The 19,398-nt window shown below is 42.1% G+C and overlaps 1 protein-coding gene across 1 annotated transcript; it reads right to left on the bottom strand.

Moving 5' to 3' along the window:
* Nucleotides 1-8,749: 8,749 nt before the first annotated feature.
* LOC140843872 (olfactory receptor 6C74-like) lies at nt 8,750-16,096 on the bottom strand. Its single transcript, XM_073214290.1, has 3 exons — nt 15,990-16,096; nt 12,806-12,905; nt 8,750-9,697 (listed from the first exon to the last, which is right to left on the bottom strand). Exons 1-3 carry the CDS (start codon nt 16,094-16,096, stop codon nt 8,750-8,752), a joined length of 1,155 nt encoding a protein of 384 aa, XP_073070391.1.
* Nucleotides 16,097-19,398: the final 3,302 nt, after the last annotated feature.

Raw genomic sequence — 19,398 nt, 5'->3', positions numbered from 1 at the left:
TAACCCTGCCAAACTCCTGCTTCTCAAGAACACCCGCTGCCCCAGGGGAAAGCCCCACCCTTAAACCTCCCTCCCAACGGCCCCCACCCACAAGGTGGCGAACTTCCTGCTTCTCTTCCGGGTCCTCGGTTCCCGCCGGCGCCACCTGAAGCCCAATCACCTCTCTACACGTTCCCGCTGGTGCCAACTGAAGACCACAATCACCTCTTTACATATATTTTCATCACAACCTATATAAATTGAGCCTGAGAAAAATAAAATTGGTCAGCTTGATCAGACATCCTGTCTTGCTGTCCGTTCTTTGTGTCTCTTGCCCCTTCATTCTCTCCTCCAGGTCTTCGACCCCCGTTGATAGTCCTGCGGGTCGGGACAGAAAGTATAGCTATAAATGTATGTATGTGTATCAGTGACAAACAGAAAGAATAAATACACTGAGATAGCATTGTCCTCCTTATTTATCAGTCATTTATAAGCAGTTTCCAGATAGCTTCAGAAGTATCCCGAGTTTTCAAAGGGAGTTTTTTGAGAATGGAAACACCTAATAAGCATGGTATTTCATTGTTATTTTTTTAAATACGGTAGTAAGAAAAACCATTTTTCATCTACAATTGAAATACTGCTAAATGTTAACAATGCAGTAATAGAAAACAACCAGATTCTTTGGATGTATTTTAACACAATGATCTTTTGTTTTTAATAGACAAACACTTTCTAAGTTGAGCATCAACACTAATGGTTAACTCGGCGACAATTTTCTTTTTATTCATTCAGTACAGTACACACAAAAATTGGTAGAATTTAAAAAATATAAATGAATATTATTTTATGTAGGTTGCGATTAAGTGTAAGTAAACAATGATAATAACCTTTACATGGCATGCTACACTCAATATATTTTAATTAAATATATTTATATTCTTGACTAACTAGAATTCAAATATAAAAGAGACAGGCTGAAGAACTTGGCTCAGTTTTTCCAGATATCAACAGGAAAAGAAGTAAAGTGAAAATAATCTATACTGAAGACTATAAAGAAAATAAAATTCTTTGAAACCAAGCTTTTTGAAAATACAACTTGAAATGAGGTAAAGATAAATAACAAAGCAAAGAAACCAAAATAAATGAGGAACTATGTGTTGGAAGCTACTATTGGATACACTGGTATTGCCAGGGTCCTTTTGTTTGTTTCTTTACATGTGATGCAATAGGATATTCATTTATTTGGGAGAGAAATAACCCTGTGTATCATATTAATGAAGGCTTGTTTCACCTGTTGGTTCCATAAGGTGTAGATGAAAGGGTTCAAAAATGGTGCAACAGAGGTATTGGGCACCACAATTCCGTTGGAAAAAGATACTTTTTGTTTCACTGGAGGTTTAACATATATGAAGATGCAGCTGCCATAAGAAAGGGAGATCACAATCATGTGAGAAGAACGTGTTGAAAAAGCTTTTTTCCTCTGGTTAGCGGAAGGGAGTTTTAGAATTGTTAATGCAATGTACGTATGTGATATTATCACCATTTTTTCATTGGAAGCTACTATTGGATGTGGGGGCCCGGCCTACGGCTGTGGCTGAGCCCCACTCTAGCTGGACAATGCCCTAAAGATGGCGCCTGCTTCCTAGACACCACCCTTCCTGGCCCTACAGCTCAGCGCATAAGGAAGTCTCCATGATTGGCTTGTCCCCATTTCCGTGCTCATGCTCATAGCATGCTTTTCACATGTTTCCAATAAGACTGAACCTGGCGCGTAATCAGTCAGCTGATTGGCTGGGATATGCTATATAAGCTGCTGCCCTGGAGGAGGTGGTTGTGGTTGTTGTTTTTTGCTTTTGCCTTTCACTAGATGGATGCTCGGACGCCCATAATAAAGATTCCTAACGAACCAGGCCTTCGGTGATCGTTCTCCTGCCGTCGCCCTAGGTGGCGGGACATGATAGCTGGTGCCAAAACCCGGGACCAAAACCTGGCGTCCGAGGACAGAGTGGAACTTCTCACCCTGCGGCGATTGGAGTGGACACCCTTTGGAAGAGTTACACGAGCGACTGACATTTTGGAGAGTGGTGAGTATGGTCAGGGACAAAGTGAAAGCAACATCAGGTCGTGCGAATGCAAGCAATTGTGGTGTGTGTGTTTAGCCTTTGTGTTCCTTGTCTTGTTCTGTCTTAGTCTGTATATGTTTCTGCGTTTCCTCACGAAAGAATAAGAGCGCTGTGGAAAGTTCGCAGGTAAAGCAACGTAGACTAAAGTTCGCGGGAAACGATGAAACCCAGTTAGCGAGGACTCTCAAGCTGTAAGGAGACTCAATTCAGGGGTACAAGTGCGAGCGCATGTAACCTCAACTTAGAATAGAGTCAACCTCCTTTCCTCCGCACTATGAGTTCAGAGGTGTCTAGGATGCGGGCGGAGAAACCACTCTGGGCACTCCTAAGAGCTAATGGAACTCCATTAAAGGCTAAAACCACAAGGGCTTTCTTACATACTGTTGAGAAGCATGTGCAGTGGTTTTTGGATGAGGGAAGGATCACTGCCCCCTTGTGGGAAAGACTAGGGAACGACCTGCGCGAAGCAGATCAAGTGGAACCGCTCCCGGTAGGGATGATTCCTATATGGAGTCTAGTCAGGGGGTGCCTCAAGGAGGATAAGCCAAGCTGCAGAGAGGCTATAAGAGAGGGGGAGGAAGTCTTGGAAGATGTCCGGGAGGAAAGATCCTCCGCTAGGACCTCAGAGAGGGGGTCCGAGTGAGGAGGATCTACAGATGAGGAATGGGAGCTATCGGAGGAGGAATTAGAAAAGCATATAAGGAGACTTAGAATCGCCCAGAGGAAGGAACACCCTATCCCCCACAGTTATCCCTCCCTAACGCAGCTGAGGCAACAGAAATAGGAAGAGGAATCAGAGGACACCCCCCTCTCAACAACCCTGAAACCGTCCTTGAAAATGGTTCCGTCAGTCCCCCCTCTTCCTCCGGGTTCATTTGTAGAACCGCCCCCGTATCACGTACAGCCCTGTCGTCGTACGTGTGATTGCAATCAAGGACTAGAAAGAGGGGGGTGGAGGGAGTGGCTGAGAGAACAAGGAAGTGCTGCTTTCCCTGTATTTGAAGACCCTAATACACAACAGAGGTATCATCAAGCCCTAGATTTCAAGGTCATTAAAAGTCTGAAGGAAGCATCCACAACGTATGGCCCCCAGGCAGCTTTCACTGTTTCTTTAGTGGAGTCAGTAGCTTCTCTTAACCTGATGCCAGATGATTGGGCCAATGTAGCAAGAGCAGCCCTCTCTGGAGGTCAGTACCTGACATTTAAGACAGCCTGGCAAGAATTTTCACAGGACACGGCTCGGCGTAATGCCTCAGCAGGTAATCATCAATGGAACTTAGACATGTTGATGGGCACGGGTCCATATTTGGGTCAACAGAATCAGGTAGGATTCCCCCCAGCAGTATATATGCAAATAGCCGTGGCAGCAGTGAGGGCCTGGAAGACGCTGCAAGGCACAGGTGACCTACAGGGTCAGCTGTCAAAGGTGTTGCAAGGATCTAATGAGCCATATGCAGACTTTCTAGCCAGACTGATGCAAACAGCTGGTCGCATATTTGGTGATGTTGATACTGCTATGCCCCTTGTGAAGCAGCTGGCCTATGAGCAGGCCAACAAATGGTGTAGGGAGGCCATAAGACCCTGGAAGAACAAAGATCTGAGTACTTATATTAAGGTTTGTAGGGACATTAATGACAGCGTGGTGCAAGGACAGGTTATGGCCGCAGCCATAACTCAGGGATTGAGAGATGCTTGTGGCAGGTCAACCCCTCCTGGGGCCTGTTTCTACTGCAAACAAATGGGTCATTTGAAAAGAGATTGTCACAAGTTGAAGGAAGCCAATGAACCTGCTAGCAGGCCCAAACCAAGATTAAGCTGGAGATGTAGAAAAGGAAATCACTGGGCCAGTGAGTGTAGGTCAGTGGTGGATGTGGAAGGCGGACCGCTGCTCCCTCAAGAACCAAAAAATGGGAGGAGGTGCCCTCCACCTCAGGTCCCGCAAATGTATGAGGTGGTTCAACATATACCCAGAACTCACCACCCTCTGGCAGATCAGGGAGTTCACCCAGCACAGAGGGATCACGGAGAACAACAGCAGGAAGCGCAGGAGTGGACATCTGTGCCGCCACCAGACTCGTATTGACCCCCGAGATGGGAGTTCAAGTTGTAGAGTCAGATTTTAAGGGACCTTTGGCAAAAGGAGTAGTGGGTCTCTTATTGGAATACTTAAAATTATGGTCTCCTCCCCACGAGGAATCATGGCTATTAGCCCAGGAGATCGCATTGCTCAAATTCTTATGCTTCCTAGCAAACATGATTTGTATGCTCATAAAAATGCTGTTCGAGGACAGCAAGGGTTTGGGTCTTCTGGGGCTCCGCTGGCTTGTCTTACATTGGATTTGGGAACCAGGCCCATGCACACCTTAGAGATCAGAGGTAGGCATTTCTCAGGATTGCTGGACACAGGAGCAGACTGTAGTATCATAAAGGAAGATGAATGGCCGAAGGAATGGCCTTTAAATCGAGCTACACAAACCTTAAGAGGACTCGGGATGGCCCAAGTGCCCCTATGAAGTGCTGCTTCACTGTCTTGGATGGACCAAGAAGGGCACGAGGGGATAATTCAACCCTTCGTGCTAAACATACCCATGTCCCTCTGGGGAAGAGATGTACTAGATGAAAAGACAGGGCTACCCCGGGACAGGTGGACTTGGGAAGAACTTGTCGGGTCAAGAAAAGCCCATTCCTTTGTCTAATATTACGCCCAGTCGATTTGGAGGGCCCGGGCTGGGTTTTTCCTCAGGGCCACTGAAGGAGAACAGCAAATAAAGATTCAGTGGCGATCTGAGAATCCTGTGTGGGTTCCTCAGTGGCCTCTTACTAAAGAGAAGAGGGAAGCAGCCCACACTTTAGTACAGGAGCAGCTTGCTGCCAAGCATATTCAGGCCTCTACCTCCCCCTGGAACACACCTATTTTTGTGATAAGAAAGAAAACAGGGAAGTGGAGGCTTTTACATGACCTTAGAGCTGTAAATAAGCAGATGGTGCTTATGGGCTCTATACAACTGGGTTTGCCACTGCCCATGGCCCTGCCTAAAGATTGGGAAATGATAGTTGTGGATATCAAAGACTGTTTCTTTTCTATCCCCCTTCACCCTGAAGATTGTGCCAAATTTGCCTTTACCATACCTGCCATGAACCATGACCACCCAGATGAGCGCTATGAATGGAGAGTATTACCGCAGGGAATGGCCAATAACCCCACTATGTGTCAACTATATGTGAGTAAGGCTTTGTCAGTTGTCAGAGGAAAGTTTCCTAACATGATCATCTATCATTATATGGATGACATCCTTTTGTCTCATGAGAGCAGCAGGGAGCTAGAGCAAGGTCTCTGTTTCTTGCAGTCGCACTTCCAAAAATGGGGCCTGGCTATAGCCCCAGAAAAAATCCAGAAGACTAGTGCCGAGAGTTATTTAGGAATGAGATTAGAAAGCACCCTGGCCAGACCCTTGAAAATAGTTATAAGGACAGATTACCTAAAAAATCTTAATGATTTCCAGAAACTGCTTGGTGATATAAATTGGGTGCGACCCTACCTAAAGCTTACTGATGAAGAGCTCCGACCTCTCTATGCTATACTGAGAGGTGACCCAGATCTAACATCACCCCGCTCACTCACTGATAAGGCAAGAAGGGCATTGGAACTCGTCCAATCCCATTTAGAACTTGCTCAAGTGGATAGAATAAATTATCAGAAACCTCTTTCCTTTATTACGCTTCCCAGCAATCATAGCTCCACAGGCATGCTCTGGCAAGAGGGACCCCTTCTGTGGGTGTATTTAGCTCATTCACCAGGAAAGACGTTGATTTGGTACCCATAGTCTATAGCGGACTTAATCCTCAAGGGAATCAAGGCGGCAGTCAAAACCTTTGGAATAGCCCCCTCTATTATCATAACTCCATACTCAGTGACACAGTTAGAGTGCCTTGCCTCTTGTTGTGACACATGGGCCATTGTACACACCGTCTCTCAAGCCTCCTTTGCTTGAGAAACACCAGACATAAACCCATACCTAAAGTAAGAGTCCTGTTCACTGATGGTTCTAAAACTGGCATTGGGGCCATAGTCACTGATGATAGCTCGTGGACCTTCAAGTTCGCAACTACCTTGGCCCAACAGGCAGAACTATTGGCAGTGATGCAAGCATTTGAGCTCTTTCCAAAGGAACCCTTTAACCTTCTATCAGACAGCCAGTATGTAGTGAATGCCATCTCTGCAATAGAGTGCGCAGGTCACATTAACCCCTCCTCATCCGTCTTAAATATTCTTAGATGCCTACAGCAGATAATTTGGGACCGTTCAGACCCCTTTTTCATTGGACATATAAGAGCTCATACCTCCCTTCCGGGGCCCCTCGCCGAGAGAAACCATCACGCAGATTCCCTGACTAGGGAATCTACTATGTTTGTGGTAACAGACCCTGCGGAACAGGCCAATCTATTTCACAAGAAATTTCATGCTAATGCCACCACCCTCTGCCTGAAGTTCCAGATCACTGGAGAACAGGCGAGAGCCATAGTGGTCAGCAGCAAAGTGGTGTGTATCGCTTCTTCCCCCTACCCCCATAGGGGTTAACCCAAAAGGATTGCTTCCCAACCACATTTGGCAAATGGATGTCACTCACATCCCCAAATTTGGCAGGATGAAATATGTTCATGTGTCTGTGGACACCTGCTCAGGTGTTATCTTTGCATCCTGCCACACGGGAGAGAAATCTTGGGATGTCATTTCCCATTGGTTGCTATCATTTTCGGCCTGGGGAAAGCCCAAGCATCTGAAAACGGACAATGGGCCAGCGTATTCATCCAAACCATTCCTTACCTTTGTCAAAACTCTAGACATCAAACATACTACTGGCATTCCCTACAACCCTCAGGGTCAGGGTATGGTGGAACGCACCACCTCACCCTCAAGAATGCCTTATATAAACAAAAAGGGGGAATAGGAGAAGACTTTAGATCCCCCAGAGACAAATTAAACATCATATTATTCATTTTAAACTTTTTAACACTGGACAAAAATGGCCGCAGTGCAGCAGAACGGCACGGCCAACAATCCAATCCAAAACACATGCCTAAAGTTTTGTGGAAGGATGTGTTGGAAGGAACATGGAAAGGCCCGGACCCAGTGATAATCTGGACCCGAGGCTTGGTTTGTGTTTTTCCACAGGACCAGCAGAACCCCGTATGGGTGCCTGAATGTCTGATACACAGAGTGGAAAACCCCGGAGCGGAGGTACAAGATGATCGCACTGCTTCTGCTCCTGCCGTGGATCCTACAGCAGGCAACGGTGGAGCCGAGAATGCTGTGGGGAGTGGTGAAGGCGTGGCCTCTGCCACTCCCGGTACAAGAGAGACTTCGGCATCTCTGCAGCCTTTGCCTTGGCCATTGCCACCTCGGTGGCCACTGCAGCTGTAGCCACTGCCGCGCTGACTATCACCATTCCTACGGCAGAGATGCTGAATGGTCTGTCCCAGGCCACTGCCTCTGCAATGACAACGCAGAACGTCATCAATGGCCATTTTAAGAATGGGATGGCCTTGGTCAACCAATGCATGAACCTTCTTCAAGAACAATTGGACCTCTTGGGGGAGGTTTTGTCTGTGGGCTGCGTCCATTCTTATACGGGGGTGTATTACTGGTATTCCTTTTCATAATTATTCTAAAGCTGCCAACTTGTCCAGACACTTAGGCAAGATGTTAACCACAAATTGGTCCAGTGGGCTTGATGAGCTCACCACTCAGCTACGGTTAGAAATTTTGAATGTTAGCACCAAGAAGGTAGAGATGCTCTCCGTAGCTCAAATAGGTGAAGCTGTGTTAAATGCCACCAAAGCCTGGTCAGGTGTAGGTGTCATAGGAATATTGCTAATTGTGGGCCTCCTCCTGCTTGGGAGGAAAGTGTGTTCCATACAAAAATAGCAACGGGGAGAACGGAAGGTCCTGTTGCAGGCCATGGCAGTGCTAGAGGAAGGCATCTTCCCTAGAGTATGGCTTAATATGCTGGATCAGTAGTCAAGGACGGGTAAGATCGGGAGCTGCGCATATCAACCTAAGACAGGGCGCAGACCTAAGTTGTCTGTTGCCTGAGGATGGGTAAGAATGCCGCAGACTCCGGACACTCCGGACAACCTAAGACAGGCATTATCCCGACAGCCCTTTGGTTATAAAACAATAAAGGGGGAGATGTGCGGGCCTGGCCTACGGCCGAGGCTCAGCCCCACTCTAGCAGGACAACGCCCTAAAGATGGCGCCTGCTTCTTAGACACCACCCTTCCTGGCCCTACAGCTCAGTGCATAAGGAAGTCTCCATGATTGGCTTGTCCCCATTTCCGAGCTCGTGCTCATAGCATGCTTTTCACATGTTTCCAATTAGACTGAACCTGGCGCGTGATCAGTCAGCTGATTGGCTGGGATATGCTATATAAGCTGCTGCCCTGGAGGAGGTGGTTGTGGTTGTTGTTTTTGCTTTTGCCTTTCACTAGATGGATGCTCGGACGCCCATACTAAAGGTTCCTAACAAACCAGGCCTTCGGTGATCGTTCTCCTGCCATCGCCCTAGGTGGCAGGACGCGATAATTGGATACACTGGTATTGCCAGGGTCCCTTTGTTTGTTTCTTTACATGTGATGCAATAGGATATTCATTTGTTTGGGAGAGAAACAACCCTGTGTATCATATTAATGAAGGCTTGTTTCACCTGTTGGTTCCATAAGGTGTAGATGAAAGGGTTCAAAAATGGGGCAACAGAGGTATTGGGCACCACAATTCCGTTGGAAAAAGATACTTTTTGTTTCACTGGAGGTTTAACATATATGAAGATGCAGCTGCCATAAGAAAGGGAGATCACAATCATGTGATAAGAACATGTTGAAAAAGCTTTTTTCCTCTGGTTAGCAGAAAGGAGTTTTAGAATTGTTAATACAATATACGTATATGATATTATCACCATTGCCAGGGTGACCAGGAGTGCCATCACAGCAGAAACGAAACCCATTGTCTCGGTGAGCTTTGTGTCTGAGCAGGAGATCTGCAGGAGAGGAGTTGTGTCACAGTAGAAATGATCAACAATGTTGGAGTCACAGAAATCAAGGTTTAGGCCCAAGAGGAGAGGTATAAAGATGGTAAAGAACCCAGCAACCCAACAACAGGAGACAAGCTGTGTGCAGAGTTTAGTGCTCATGATGGCTGTGTAACGCAGGGGCTTACAGATGGCAACATAGCGGTCATAGGACATGGCTGCCAGCAGGTAAAATTCACACGCTGCAAGAAGGAAGGCAAAAAACACTTGAGCTGCACAACTGTTATAGGAAATGGTTTTGTCCCCGGTTGCCATCAACACTAGCAATTTAGGGATGCATGTAGTTGTGAAGGAAATTTCTAGGAAGGAAAAATTCCGAAGGAAGAAGTACATGGGGGTCTTGAGGTGAGGATCCAGCAGGGTGAGTATGATGATGATCAGATTGCCGGTGATGCTGAGCAGGTAGGTGAGCAGCAGGAAGGTAAACAACACCACCTCCAGCTGTGGATCATCAGTCAGCCCTGCTAGGATGAGCACTGTCACTCTCGTGTGGTTCCCCGTTACTGTCCTCTACTTGTCCAGGTCTAAATGAAAACGAAAAAAAAGAATAAGAAAATGACGATCCCAAAGGGAAAGTTACATGATAATAGTGGTTACGGTGATGTTTCAGCTAGAGCAACACAAGTCTCATTCATGTTCTAGAGATGGTCACGGCAGGAAGAACAGTAGTTTGCCTTTCGAGGGTATCTGGACAGAGTTCAATCTTTAGTTTGCGACAGAGAATAACCAATATGATGGCAGTAAAATTTCTCCATTTTTATTTGAATAAATTATAGGGAAATTAAAGGGACTTCTAAAACATAGAATGAAATTTTCTTCTCTCTTGCATTTATGCAAGAGTTTGGGATGGAGCTATTTCTGTTTAATATAAGAAGTTTGCATATTAGGAGACAATCTATACCTGTTATTATAAGTATTTTAGCGCATATTTACATTTACCTCATCCACTTCACCTACCCACACACATACACACACATTTCACTTATCTCTGTTATGATCACTACCCTACCTACATTGTACCCTGAGAATATCAGTAACCACAGTGGTAATTTCAGTTTTCTAATGCATGTTGTGGAGATGAGAATATACCAGTTAAAATGAAGTGAAAAATGAGAGGAAGGATATAGAAGCAGATAGAAATATAAAACTATGTGTTCAGGACATTGTGTGAGGTGTGAGAGGTAAAAGAAGAATAAGATAAAAACAAAACTTGTGGAAACCTAGAGAAGTAAGAAGGGTGTTTTAGAGATAGGAGAGTGAGTCTGATGAAAAATTCAAAATAATATTAAAAATATGTTAATGAGTGAGTAAAATTTTGAAAAATTTAAAAAATGTAAATTAGTAAGTAAATCTGTAACTTAGTAAGTTAAAATTTTGTAAGTAAATATTTATAAGAAGAAAATATTTACCAATGATATTTCCCTTCACCTATTTCTTTTCTTTGTGTTTATTTTATTTTGTTCTTTGTATTAAGCATGGCCTAAAAGAGAGGAAGAATGAGTGTTTGGTAACTATTGAACACATAATATCAGAATAATGGTGACACAACTTTTTTGGGTGACACAAACTTTTCCCTATGATAGGATATTCAAATGTTTGGCTAACACATACTTAAAATGTTCATTATAGAATACTGTTCTCAATGCCAGGTACATATTGAGACAGTTGTATTGTTTGGTTTGCACAGCTAGTGAATTGAAGATCAGGATTAATTCGAAAGAGTGTGTTTTCCAAGTTGTCCTTTCAAGAGTACATTTTCTGTAAATAATTGTAGGACAGATTTTAGTGTGTTTCTTTAAAAAAAGGATTAATAATATCTCTAAAGAAAATTGTATTCCTTGGTATCTAAATCATCAAACACAGAAAAAGGTTAAAGTTTAGTGATGGACCCTAGATAACATAATGTTTTCTGTCTTGACAATATCAAGGTCATTGTTTCCAACCTATAAGCATGCATTAATTTAGAAAAGGCCATACATAAAATAAACATACAAGGTAAAATAAAAGTTTTTTCCTGTATCATCTAGAGGAGTTCATAGGAGGATACTAAGATACAAAAAATGAGAACTTCTCTCAAAGTTATGTTAATCGTGTACACAGTTTGGATGAGAAGGGATGAGGGTCATTTTTCCCTTTACATTCACACTCCTTGTACATTCACGTAACTGTGAAGCAATTACTACACATCTTCCCTCATTTACACAAATCACACCTATGGCAATATTGCAGGAATGCATATATCTAAAACACTTAATTAGAATTGTTCTATGTCAATTATAGAAACTACTACTAAAACACACTGTAAAAATTAACAAAGGTCACATAAGCAAAGCATTAGGAGGCAGGCCTGTGAATACGATACATTTAGTTGTGTTGCATATTGTGACTATCAGATAAATTAAAAGGAACAGTTTTTCAATACTAAATTATCACTGTATTCCATTTGTCTTCTTTCACCATTTTCCCTAAATCAAAATTTTAAAGGTTAGAAAAAATAACATTAATGAGGTAAAGATAAAATGAGACAAAAATTGGTTAAAATATATCTGACAGGAAATATGGATTTCAAATTTTAAACATACCGATTCTTTTCATCTTCTTGAGTCCTAAAGCGGTCTGCCAAAAACACTTAGAAGCTGAAACACCATTTTTAAGAAGATGTAATATGCACAGATGTCTTTTTTCAAACGAAATTTAACTTCTGCTTCCACATTTAGCTATTTCATCATCCTGCCCTACAGAGCACACCGGCATTCCACTCCTCTCTGGTGGATCTCACGCTAACCACCCTCTGTGTCTGTTTTTCTTGTTATAAGTGGCAGCTTTATACAGGTTTTGTTGTTGTTTTCTACAGATTTCAGACTAGTGTATTAAATTTCCCCATTACTACCATTTACTTAGTCATGTTTTAAGTACTTTTCTAAGTATTATTCACAGTGCCATATAAATTAACCAGCACTAATCCCATGGAGTAATTGTGCTGTCTGTACCCTGAAGGAAAACAACCAAAGATTATGAAGAATTCTCAGCGGGATATGAGATGCAAGTATACCAATCCCATAGGATCAAAAATTTATATGTGTACCAGGGCTTTCCCCACGCATTAAATATTTTTTAAAATAACCACTGACAAAGAAAACACTTATTTAAACTGTTGCCAGAGAATTCAATAGAGATTTCCTTAATATATGCTTACCTTCCCACACACTGATGTTTTGTGATTCTATGTTTAGAAATAAGGATTTGGAAGCAAAATGAAAATATTTTAATCCATAATAAAGAGTAACAATATAAATTGGAAAATTTATCCTGTCACTGAAAAAATTGTACCTCAGGCTAAATGCACCATGATTAATTCTCCAGATACACCTTGCATCTCCGGTCCTGTATGCCATTCCATTCCTATTCTGAAAGCTGTCTTTCCTCCAAATAGTGGTTTGTGATATTATGTAGTGGATCTTAAAGATTTCATAATTTCAAAGCATTCTCCACTTCTGTATTAATAGGCTATTTACATATGGCTATAGTTAGCCTTCCTTGCAACTTATTGTAGCCATGTTACTAAATTCTGTTAAAAAATGTAAACAGAGATAACATGCAGTTTCCTGGGATTATTACTTGATTGGTCGGGCTTGCTCTCCTTTCCTTCTTTACCCTCTCATTCTTGCAATGAAGACAGGTGAGAAGCCCCTGGGAGCCATGAGTATGAGCAATCACCCTACGGATGGGGAATCAATAAGAAAAAACACACCCAGGTTCTGGACACCATTGCAGGCCACACCAGATCAGAAACACAACGACTTCATGGAAGAGTTTCAACATACCAGACTGACCATTTAAATAAGATAAAAATATTTTTGTTGTTGTTAAACCTTTGGGGTATTTGTTTTACTCATATCCTACCAAATCTTTGTTATTATCAAAACCTGTTTCCTAGGACTTATATTTCATATTTGTTTAATTTCTTTACTGTGTCCCATAGTAAAGAACATATGTTCATATATTTTTTGTAAGAATAATTTTGAATATTTCTAATTAATTTTCCAGTACAAGAACTCCTGTTCTCTACTTCCAAATATTGGGTAGAGTTTCTTGAGAACATCAGTACTAATCATTTAAAATAATTTATCCTGACACACAGGTAGAAGCAGACAACCTCGACCAAACCATGTGAAATGATGTGAGATGATGAATTAATTGTGCATATTGTTAGGGTATAAGATGTCAGTGGCTCTACTAAAGGCCTAGGTACTTACCCAGGCTCTTTCACTTTGGCAAATCATAGCTTCAAGCTTTTGTCTACAGAGACTAGAAGATTGCAGGAGTTTCCTTTTAGATTCTAGGATTCTTCCTCAGTGTGGAGAAAATCGCAATTATTTCCAGAATCCCTTGCCTGGCTTTAGCACATCTCCATATCAGCAGGCATTTCCAAGGGGTGGAGAGCAGTTCATCTCCCTATCAATGGGTAATTACCTGGGCAAGGAAGGGCTTGTCTGGACTTGAGAGATTGAGGGGAGTATTCGCTCACTTTTGCCACAGGAGGAGAGAGAGAGAGACACCGGATGGCTGTTTGTAAGCAATAAATGGGTTTTAAACTTTAGTTCTCCCGTTGACTGATTTCGGTTTCAGCTAGGTATTTTGCCACGGGATTTCCCCTCCCCAGACAGAGGCTAGGAGACTGCAGGAGTTTCCTCTTAGATTCTCAGCTTCTCCATCAGTCAGATGTTACTCTGTACTGATGGCCTCAGTCTTCCATTGCTTGCCACTAAGGATTCATCAAATGAGTTTAGGGAAGTAACATTGCAAAATGCCAAGCTCTTGAGTCATTAATTCCCTTTTATAGGGTTTTTATTGTCTCTAAGAAAGGTCTTGTTTGCACTGACAGATGCATTCACAGAATTCCGTTGGTTTCTCCCCAGCCCCATGTGAGAGGGGAAAGCAGGGGCCCACCATTTCCTGCTGGGACATGTTCTACATACTGCATACAAAAGAGCAAGAGGCTCTAAGAGAAAGTTACAGAATAGGGGGCATCCACTTAGTCAGTGCCCTGCACTCCTAGGCCCTGGCCTCTCAAGTCCTCACTGATTTTTTTGCACTAATGACACAGCAGTTTGGGTTGATGTTTTAGAGGGCAGCTTGTTTTTCAACTGTTTTATTTGGGAAAAATCTACCCAGTTCCTGTGAATGTACATATATTGTATTATCAGTATACTATTGTCAAAATAAAAGACATACTGAAAAAGAAGCATTGGTACATTACTATTAACTAGAGACCTAAATTTATTTCTATTTCAATAGTGTTCTCACTAATTTCCTTTTTTTATTACAGCATCTAGTCCAGGATACTACACAGCACTTACTCATGTAGTGTCCTTATTGTCATCTGGACTTTGATTGCTTTTCAGTCTTTTCTTGTTCATTTACTTGTCAGTTTGGAGGAAACTTGTTGTAACTCTGGTGGGAAAATATTTTACAAGCCTGGGGCACATTACCTTTGAAACTGAAAGCAGTCAGGGAGAAATAAGATGGGATACACCCATTTATTGCTTACAGTCAGTCATCCACTTCTGCTCACCCGTGTCTCTCATGACCCGGCTACAAAAAAGGGATGCTGATGTTACCATCCAGCTACATCAGAGGCAGGCTTTCCTTCAAGCCAATGTTCCTGGGCCAGTGTGTCTGCTTCATCAGTCCCTGGGGATGCCAAAGGCAAATGGCCAGTCACATGATATACAGTAACAGTTTTAGTCTGACCAGAGGCCCATAGGTCTTGGCACAACTCGTGCCCCCAAGGGGGCCAGTGACCAACCATCCAGTTGACATGGTACCATGTTGGTAACCACAGGGTCAAGCCCTGATAGACGGCCCAGCCGTCGGTGCAGACAACTATAGGGGAGGGCTCCTGTGTGATCATGAGCCATACTGACCACAGCTCAGCCCCTTGACTGCTCTTCCTTCTTCATCTTTCGTCCATATTGTCTCAGTCTTAGGATGGAAAGACACAGCTCTCCACTTTGGGGGCTGCCCATGACTGGAGGCATCTGTGTACCAAGCATCTTCAGTTATGTGGCTTTACCTCCTAATAAGGACTCTTGGCTACCAATGACTCAAAAGCAAGTTCCTCCTGTTTTCCACTAGTATACATCACTGGCCCAATAAGTGTTGGAGTTGTCCACTTAAGGTGCCATTGGAGAGGGCACCACACTACTTTAAGTATGCACCCCATTTGGCCAGTGCAGGTATCTGTGCCATGCCACTCCATGCCTTTGGGTCCAGTCTCACACCCACCCCACAGTGGAACAGGTGGTTACTACCTTGGTCAGAGCCTTTTGTGTGGAGAGGCTGGTGATCCTGGAGGTGGCCTTGACAGCAGTTCTGCCCTCAGCTCCGCCCCCTCATCTTCCTCTGACATCTCCTCAACCACATGGAGGGCTCAGGGCCCTGCTCCTACCACCCCCCCCCCACCCACAGCCTCCTGTAACACAAATCATCTTGCCCCCTCCTTCCTCACTCTAACACATCTTCCAGGAGCAGGACCTGTTCTCAGTAACTGTCTTTCTTTCTTAAGGGCATCCCATAGGTAATCACCCAGCATCCCCAGGTGAAGCCAAAGTGTGTCTCTCTCCTCAGTAAGCCTTTCTGCTATCTCAAGAAACAAATATCCCACAATCCCAGCTTCTACATGGCCACTCAGCGGCTCTAAGCAGTCTTCTACGTCACAGAGGGTTAATTCCATAGCTTCCAGTGTTTCCACCCTTTGCCAATTCTGGGGAAGAGACCACCCACCTAGGATGTGCTTTACCATAGACCAATTTCCCACTGGGGTTTCCCCAGGAGGAAGCCCCATGAATAGAGTGTTCCCGGGTTAAGCTGTACCCTCCAACGCTGCCAGAGGTAAGGGTGAGTCATCACCCCTACTGCAGAAGCCACTGAGGCCTCACCACCATCCACTTGGGCATTTCTGCTATCTCCTTACCTTTTCTAGGGGCAGTCCACCTAAGCATCTCACATATGAAGACAAATTTTGGGTTCAGAGGTCTTGCTGACTATCACCAGGTGTAACTCTTGGGGGGAAATATTTTCCCAGCTGGGAGCAAATTACCTCTGAAACCAAAATCAGTCAAATGGAGAAATAAAGTGGGAGAACCCCATTTACTGCTTACAAGCAATTGTCCACTTCTGCTTGCCCATATCTGTCACAACCCAGCTACAAAAAGGGACCCCACCCAACCTCTTGGGTCCAGATATGTCCTCACTTCCCATTGCAATCACCTGTCTATGTCTGGATGGACTACCTCTCTCCACCCCTTGGAAACACCTCTTGATATGTAGATGCACTAAGGCCAAAAGAGATTCTGGAAATATCACAATTTTACCCACAATTATCAAGCAATTTTAAAAGTGCTCCTCAATTTGGATTTCTCTCTTTTTTTACTAAGTAATAGATTAGTGTTCTGTATTTAGGTAAAGAATATAAGAATGACCAAAAATGCTTATCATCCCATCATATCAGAGGGCAAATGACATCACCATGACTTATCACTGTTAATATTTTCCTTGACAACTTGTTTAAGGTATAGTTTTCCAGTTAAAAAAAATGCTATTTTTCTCCTGTCTATAATATTTTCTTGGCAACTAATTACTAAATAGCCCACATCAAAGGAGGGGAGAAGGATTAATAAGCTTCACTTCCTGGAAGGGGTAACTGTCTGTCTGTCTATTTACCTGCCTACCTGTATTTGGATTCTTCCATAAGGAAGATCAGTTCCTTCTCCCACACTTATTTGTGTTACTGCTCACTCATGTCAAATTTCTGCAATTTTCCTTTAGACTTTCTCCTTAATAGATTATTTAAAAGTATATTTTCTAACTTAAAAATACTTGAGTACTTTTAAAACCTTTTGTCATTTTCCCACTGGTTTAGAACATACATTTCAAAATGGTCTACCTCAATTTATACCACTTCCCTTGAAGTGTAAGCAAGTTATGATCACATGTTCTTAAAACATCCCTCTCATCTCTGTTGTATTTTTGCCATTAACTTCATTTCACTAAGTAGCCAAAGCATTATTACCATCAGTGTTTTGGCCACTTAAATTGTAGAGCAATCAAAATGAGAAAATGCATTATATTGTATCCTCCTTTGCTCCATTTTTGAAACTCGCTATTCTTTGAAGAAATTCAGTTTTTTGACATATCATTTTGATTTTCCTGGAAGGAAATCCTTTAACATCTCTTGTAAGGTAGGTTTGCTAGCAGTATATTCCTGCTGTTTTGGTTTATCTAAGAAAATTTTCATTTCACTTTCATTTATTTATGTACAATTGTAGGTCATCACTCGTCTTTCTGCTCTCAGTGCTTCTGAACAGAAGTCAGGGCTAATTGTTATTCCTGTTATTATGTAGGGAATGTGTATTTTCCCTTGTTAGCCTTCAAGAGTTTCTTTTTGTCTTGGGTTTTCATCAGTTTGTAGATTCATATTCCTAATTATATATTTTTTATTTTCTGTTTGTATTCTCTGAGCTTCCTCAATCTACTCTTTCAAATTTGTCAACAATTGTGAAATGTTTTTAGCCACTTTACATAAACACACATACACACACAGACACGAACACACACACACATAATTTGGAATCAGAAGAGCTCTATCATTAAGGTGAGTGACTTGACAATAAGGACTATAAAGAAGGGCTTCAGATGTAGTCTTAGAATTTTAGGGATTATAATATCAAGGAATGAGTCACAAGAGAAGCCAGCAAAACAAATGAGAAATTATAGCCAAAATAGTCAGAAAAACCGACATAATAAGGTGTCATCTAACCAGGGCAAATAAACTATATGAATAAAAGGTAGTGGTCAACTACACTAAATATTACTTAAATTCCTGCCAATGACAATAAGAGAACTAATGAATTTGGAAAGGTGGAGTTTGAAAGAGCAGAGTAAATGAATTGGTAGATTATAGACCAAACAAAAGAGGGTTCAGGAGAAAATGTGAGATGAAAAAGTAGAGAGGTAATAATAGCTAAATGTAGACAAGCTGATGCTTTTTAAATTCAAATTACAAATAAAGCAAGGAGACATTTATTAGAAATAGAATATTTCAAGTATTTTGGTCGCAGTAGGAAATCTAATTCAGCTTTCAGTAAATAATATCATAATGAGATATCAAAATAAAGTAAAAAAATTTTTTAAATTTATTTGTAGGATAAGGAATTTTATATTATTGTTTAATTGACCCAAATTGGAGCTATGTTTCTTGAGACAAAGGAAGGATGATTGCCTAGATTTCTTTTGAATAATAAATTAGGGTTTTCCAGTCATAAGTTTTTATTTAGGAAGACTTTATCTTTATTTTATCATAGGAAGAGATTCATTTGATGAAAGAGCAAAAGAAAGTCTCTGTCCATATTCAGACACAGAAGTACATATCTGTCAGAATTTATTTTGGAAAAATTAATTCAAAACAGTTAATCTTATGAGCAAATCAATTGGCAGGCTAGAATTACTTATGTGGGACAGTTGCCAATGGTTTACTTGCAAAAGTTGTATTAAGGGTGAAGTTACTCAGAATCGAGTGACTAACTCTTCCTTGAAAAGATAGACAATGTTCTTAAACATGGTGATACTGGAATTGGGGACTTAGGGGACTCAGGACAGCTTATCGATTTTGAGACAGGAAGGTATTTGAAAGCACAGAGTGTGGCAGTTCAAGGTAAGGATGACTGCAAGCAAGGCAAAGTGATACTATTAATGCACTTGTCTTCATTCAGAGCTCTGGACATGTAAAGAAGATCAATGTCCCCTACTAGACAACTCAGGAATGTGTGAAGAGATCTAATGTAAATGTTTAAAAAACTTTAAGATCTTCAATTGAAAAGATGAAAACTAAGTCTTCCTGACTAAGTTTTCACTAATCATTAGAGCTTTGTTTCTCACAAAATGACCTTATCTTTACTGAGCTATCTTTTGTTCTTATATATAATGCTAATAATGATTATGATATACAATGTTATTTTCAGAATTATATGATTTATATAAAATGCATAGCAGTGCCTCTATTTAGTAGGTGGTCAACAAAGTATCTCCTATCTTAGTATCCCATTTGTTGTGTCGTCTGCCTCACTAGAGCAGAAAAGCTGAAAGCATTTCAGGGAAGCATTTCAGTATTTCTGTGGAAGTTCTCTTAAGTAATATGTTGTTCCTGTATC

Source organism: Manis javanica, chromosome 10, assembly GCF_040802235.1.
Source record: "Manis javanica isolate MJ-LG chromosome 10, MJ_LKY, whole genome shotgun sequence".
Classification (NCBI taxonomy): domain Eukaryota; kingdom Metazoa; phylum Chordata; class Mammalia; order Pholidota; family Manidae; genus Manis; species Manis javanica.
Note: the sequence above shows the minus strand (reverse complement) of the source record. Positions and strands in the feature narration are given on the sequence as shown.

Coding starts and splice junctions, on each gene's coding strand:
- LOC140843872 (XM_073214290.1), bottom strand. CDS start 16,096: ATGACTCACCCTTACCTCTGGCAGCGTTGGAGGGTACAGCTTAACCCG. Junction 12,906..15,989: donor CAGTGGGAAATTGGTCTATG/GTAAAGCACATC, acceptor CCCCATCCGTAG/GGTGATTGCTCATACTCATG. Junction 9,698..12,805: donor GAGCAAGCCCGACCAATCAA/GTAATAATCCCA, acceptor CTGGACAAGTAG/AGGACAGTAACGGGGAACCA.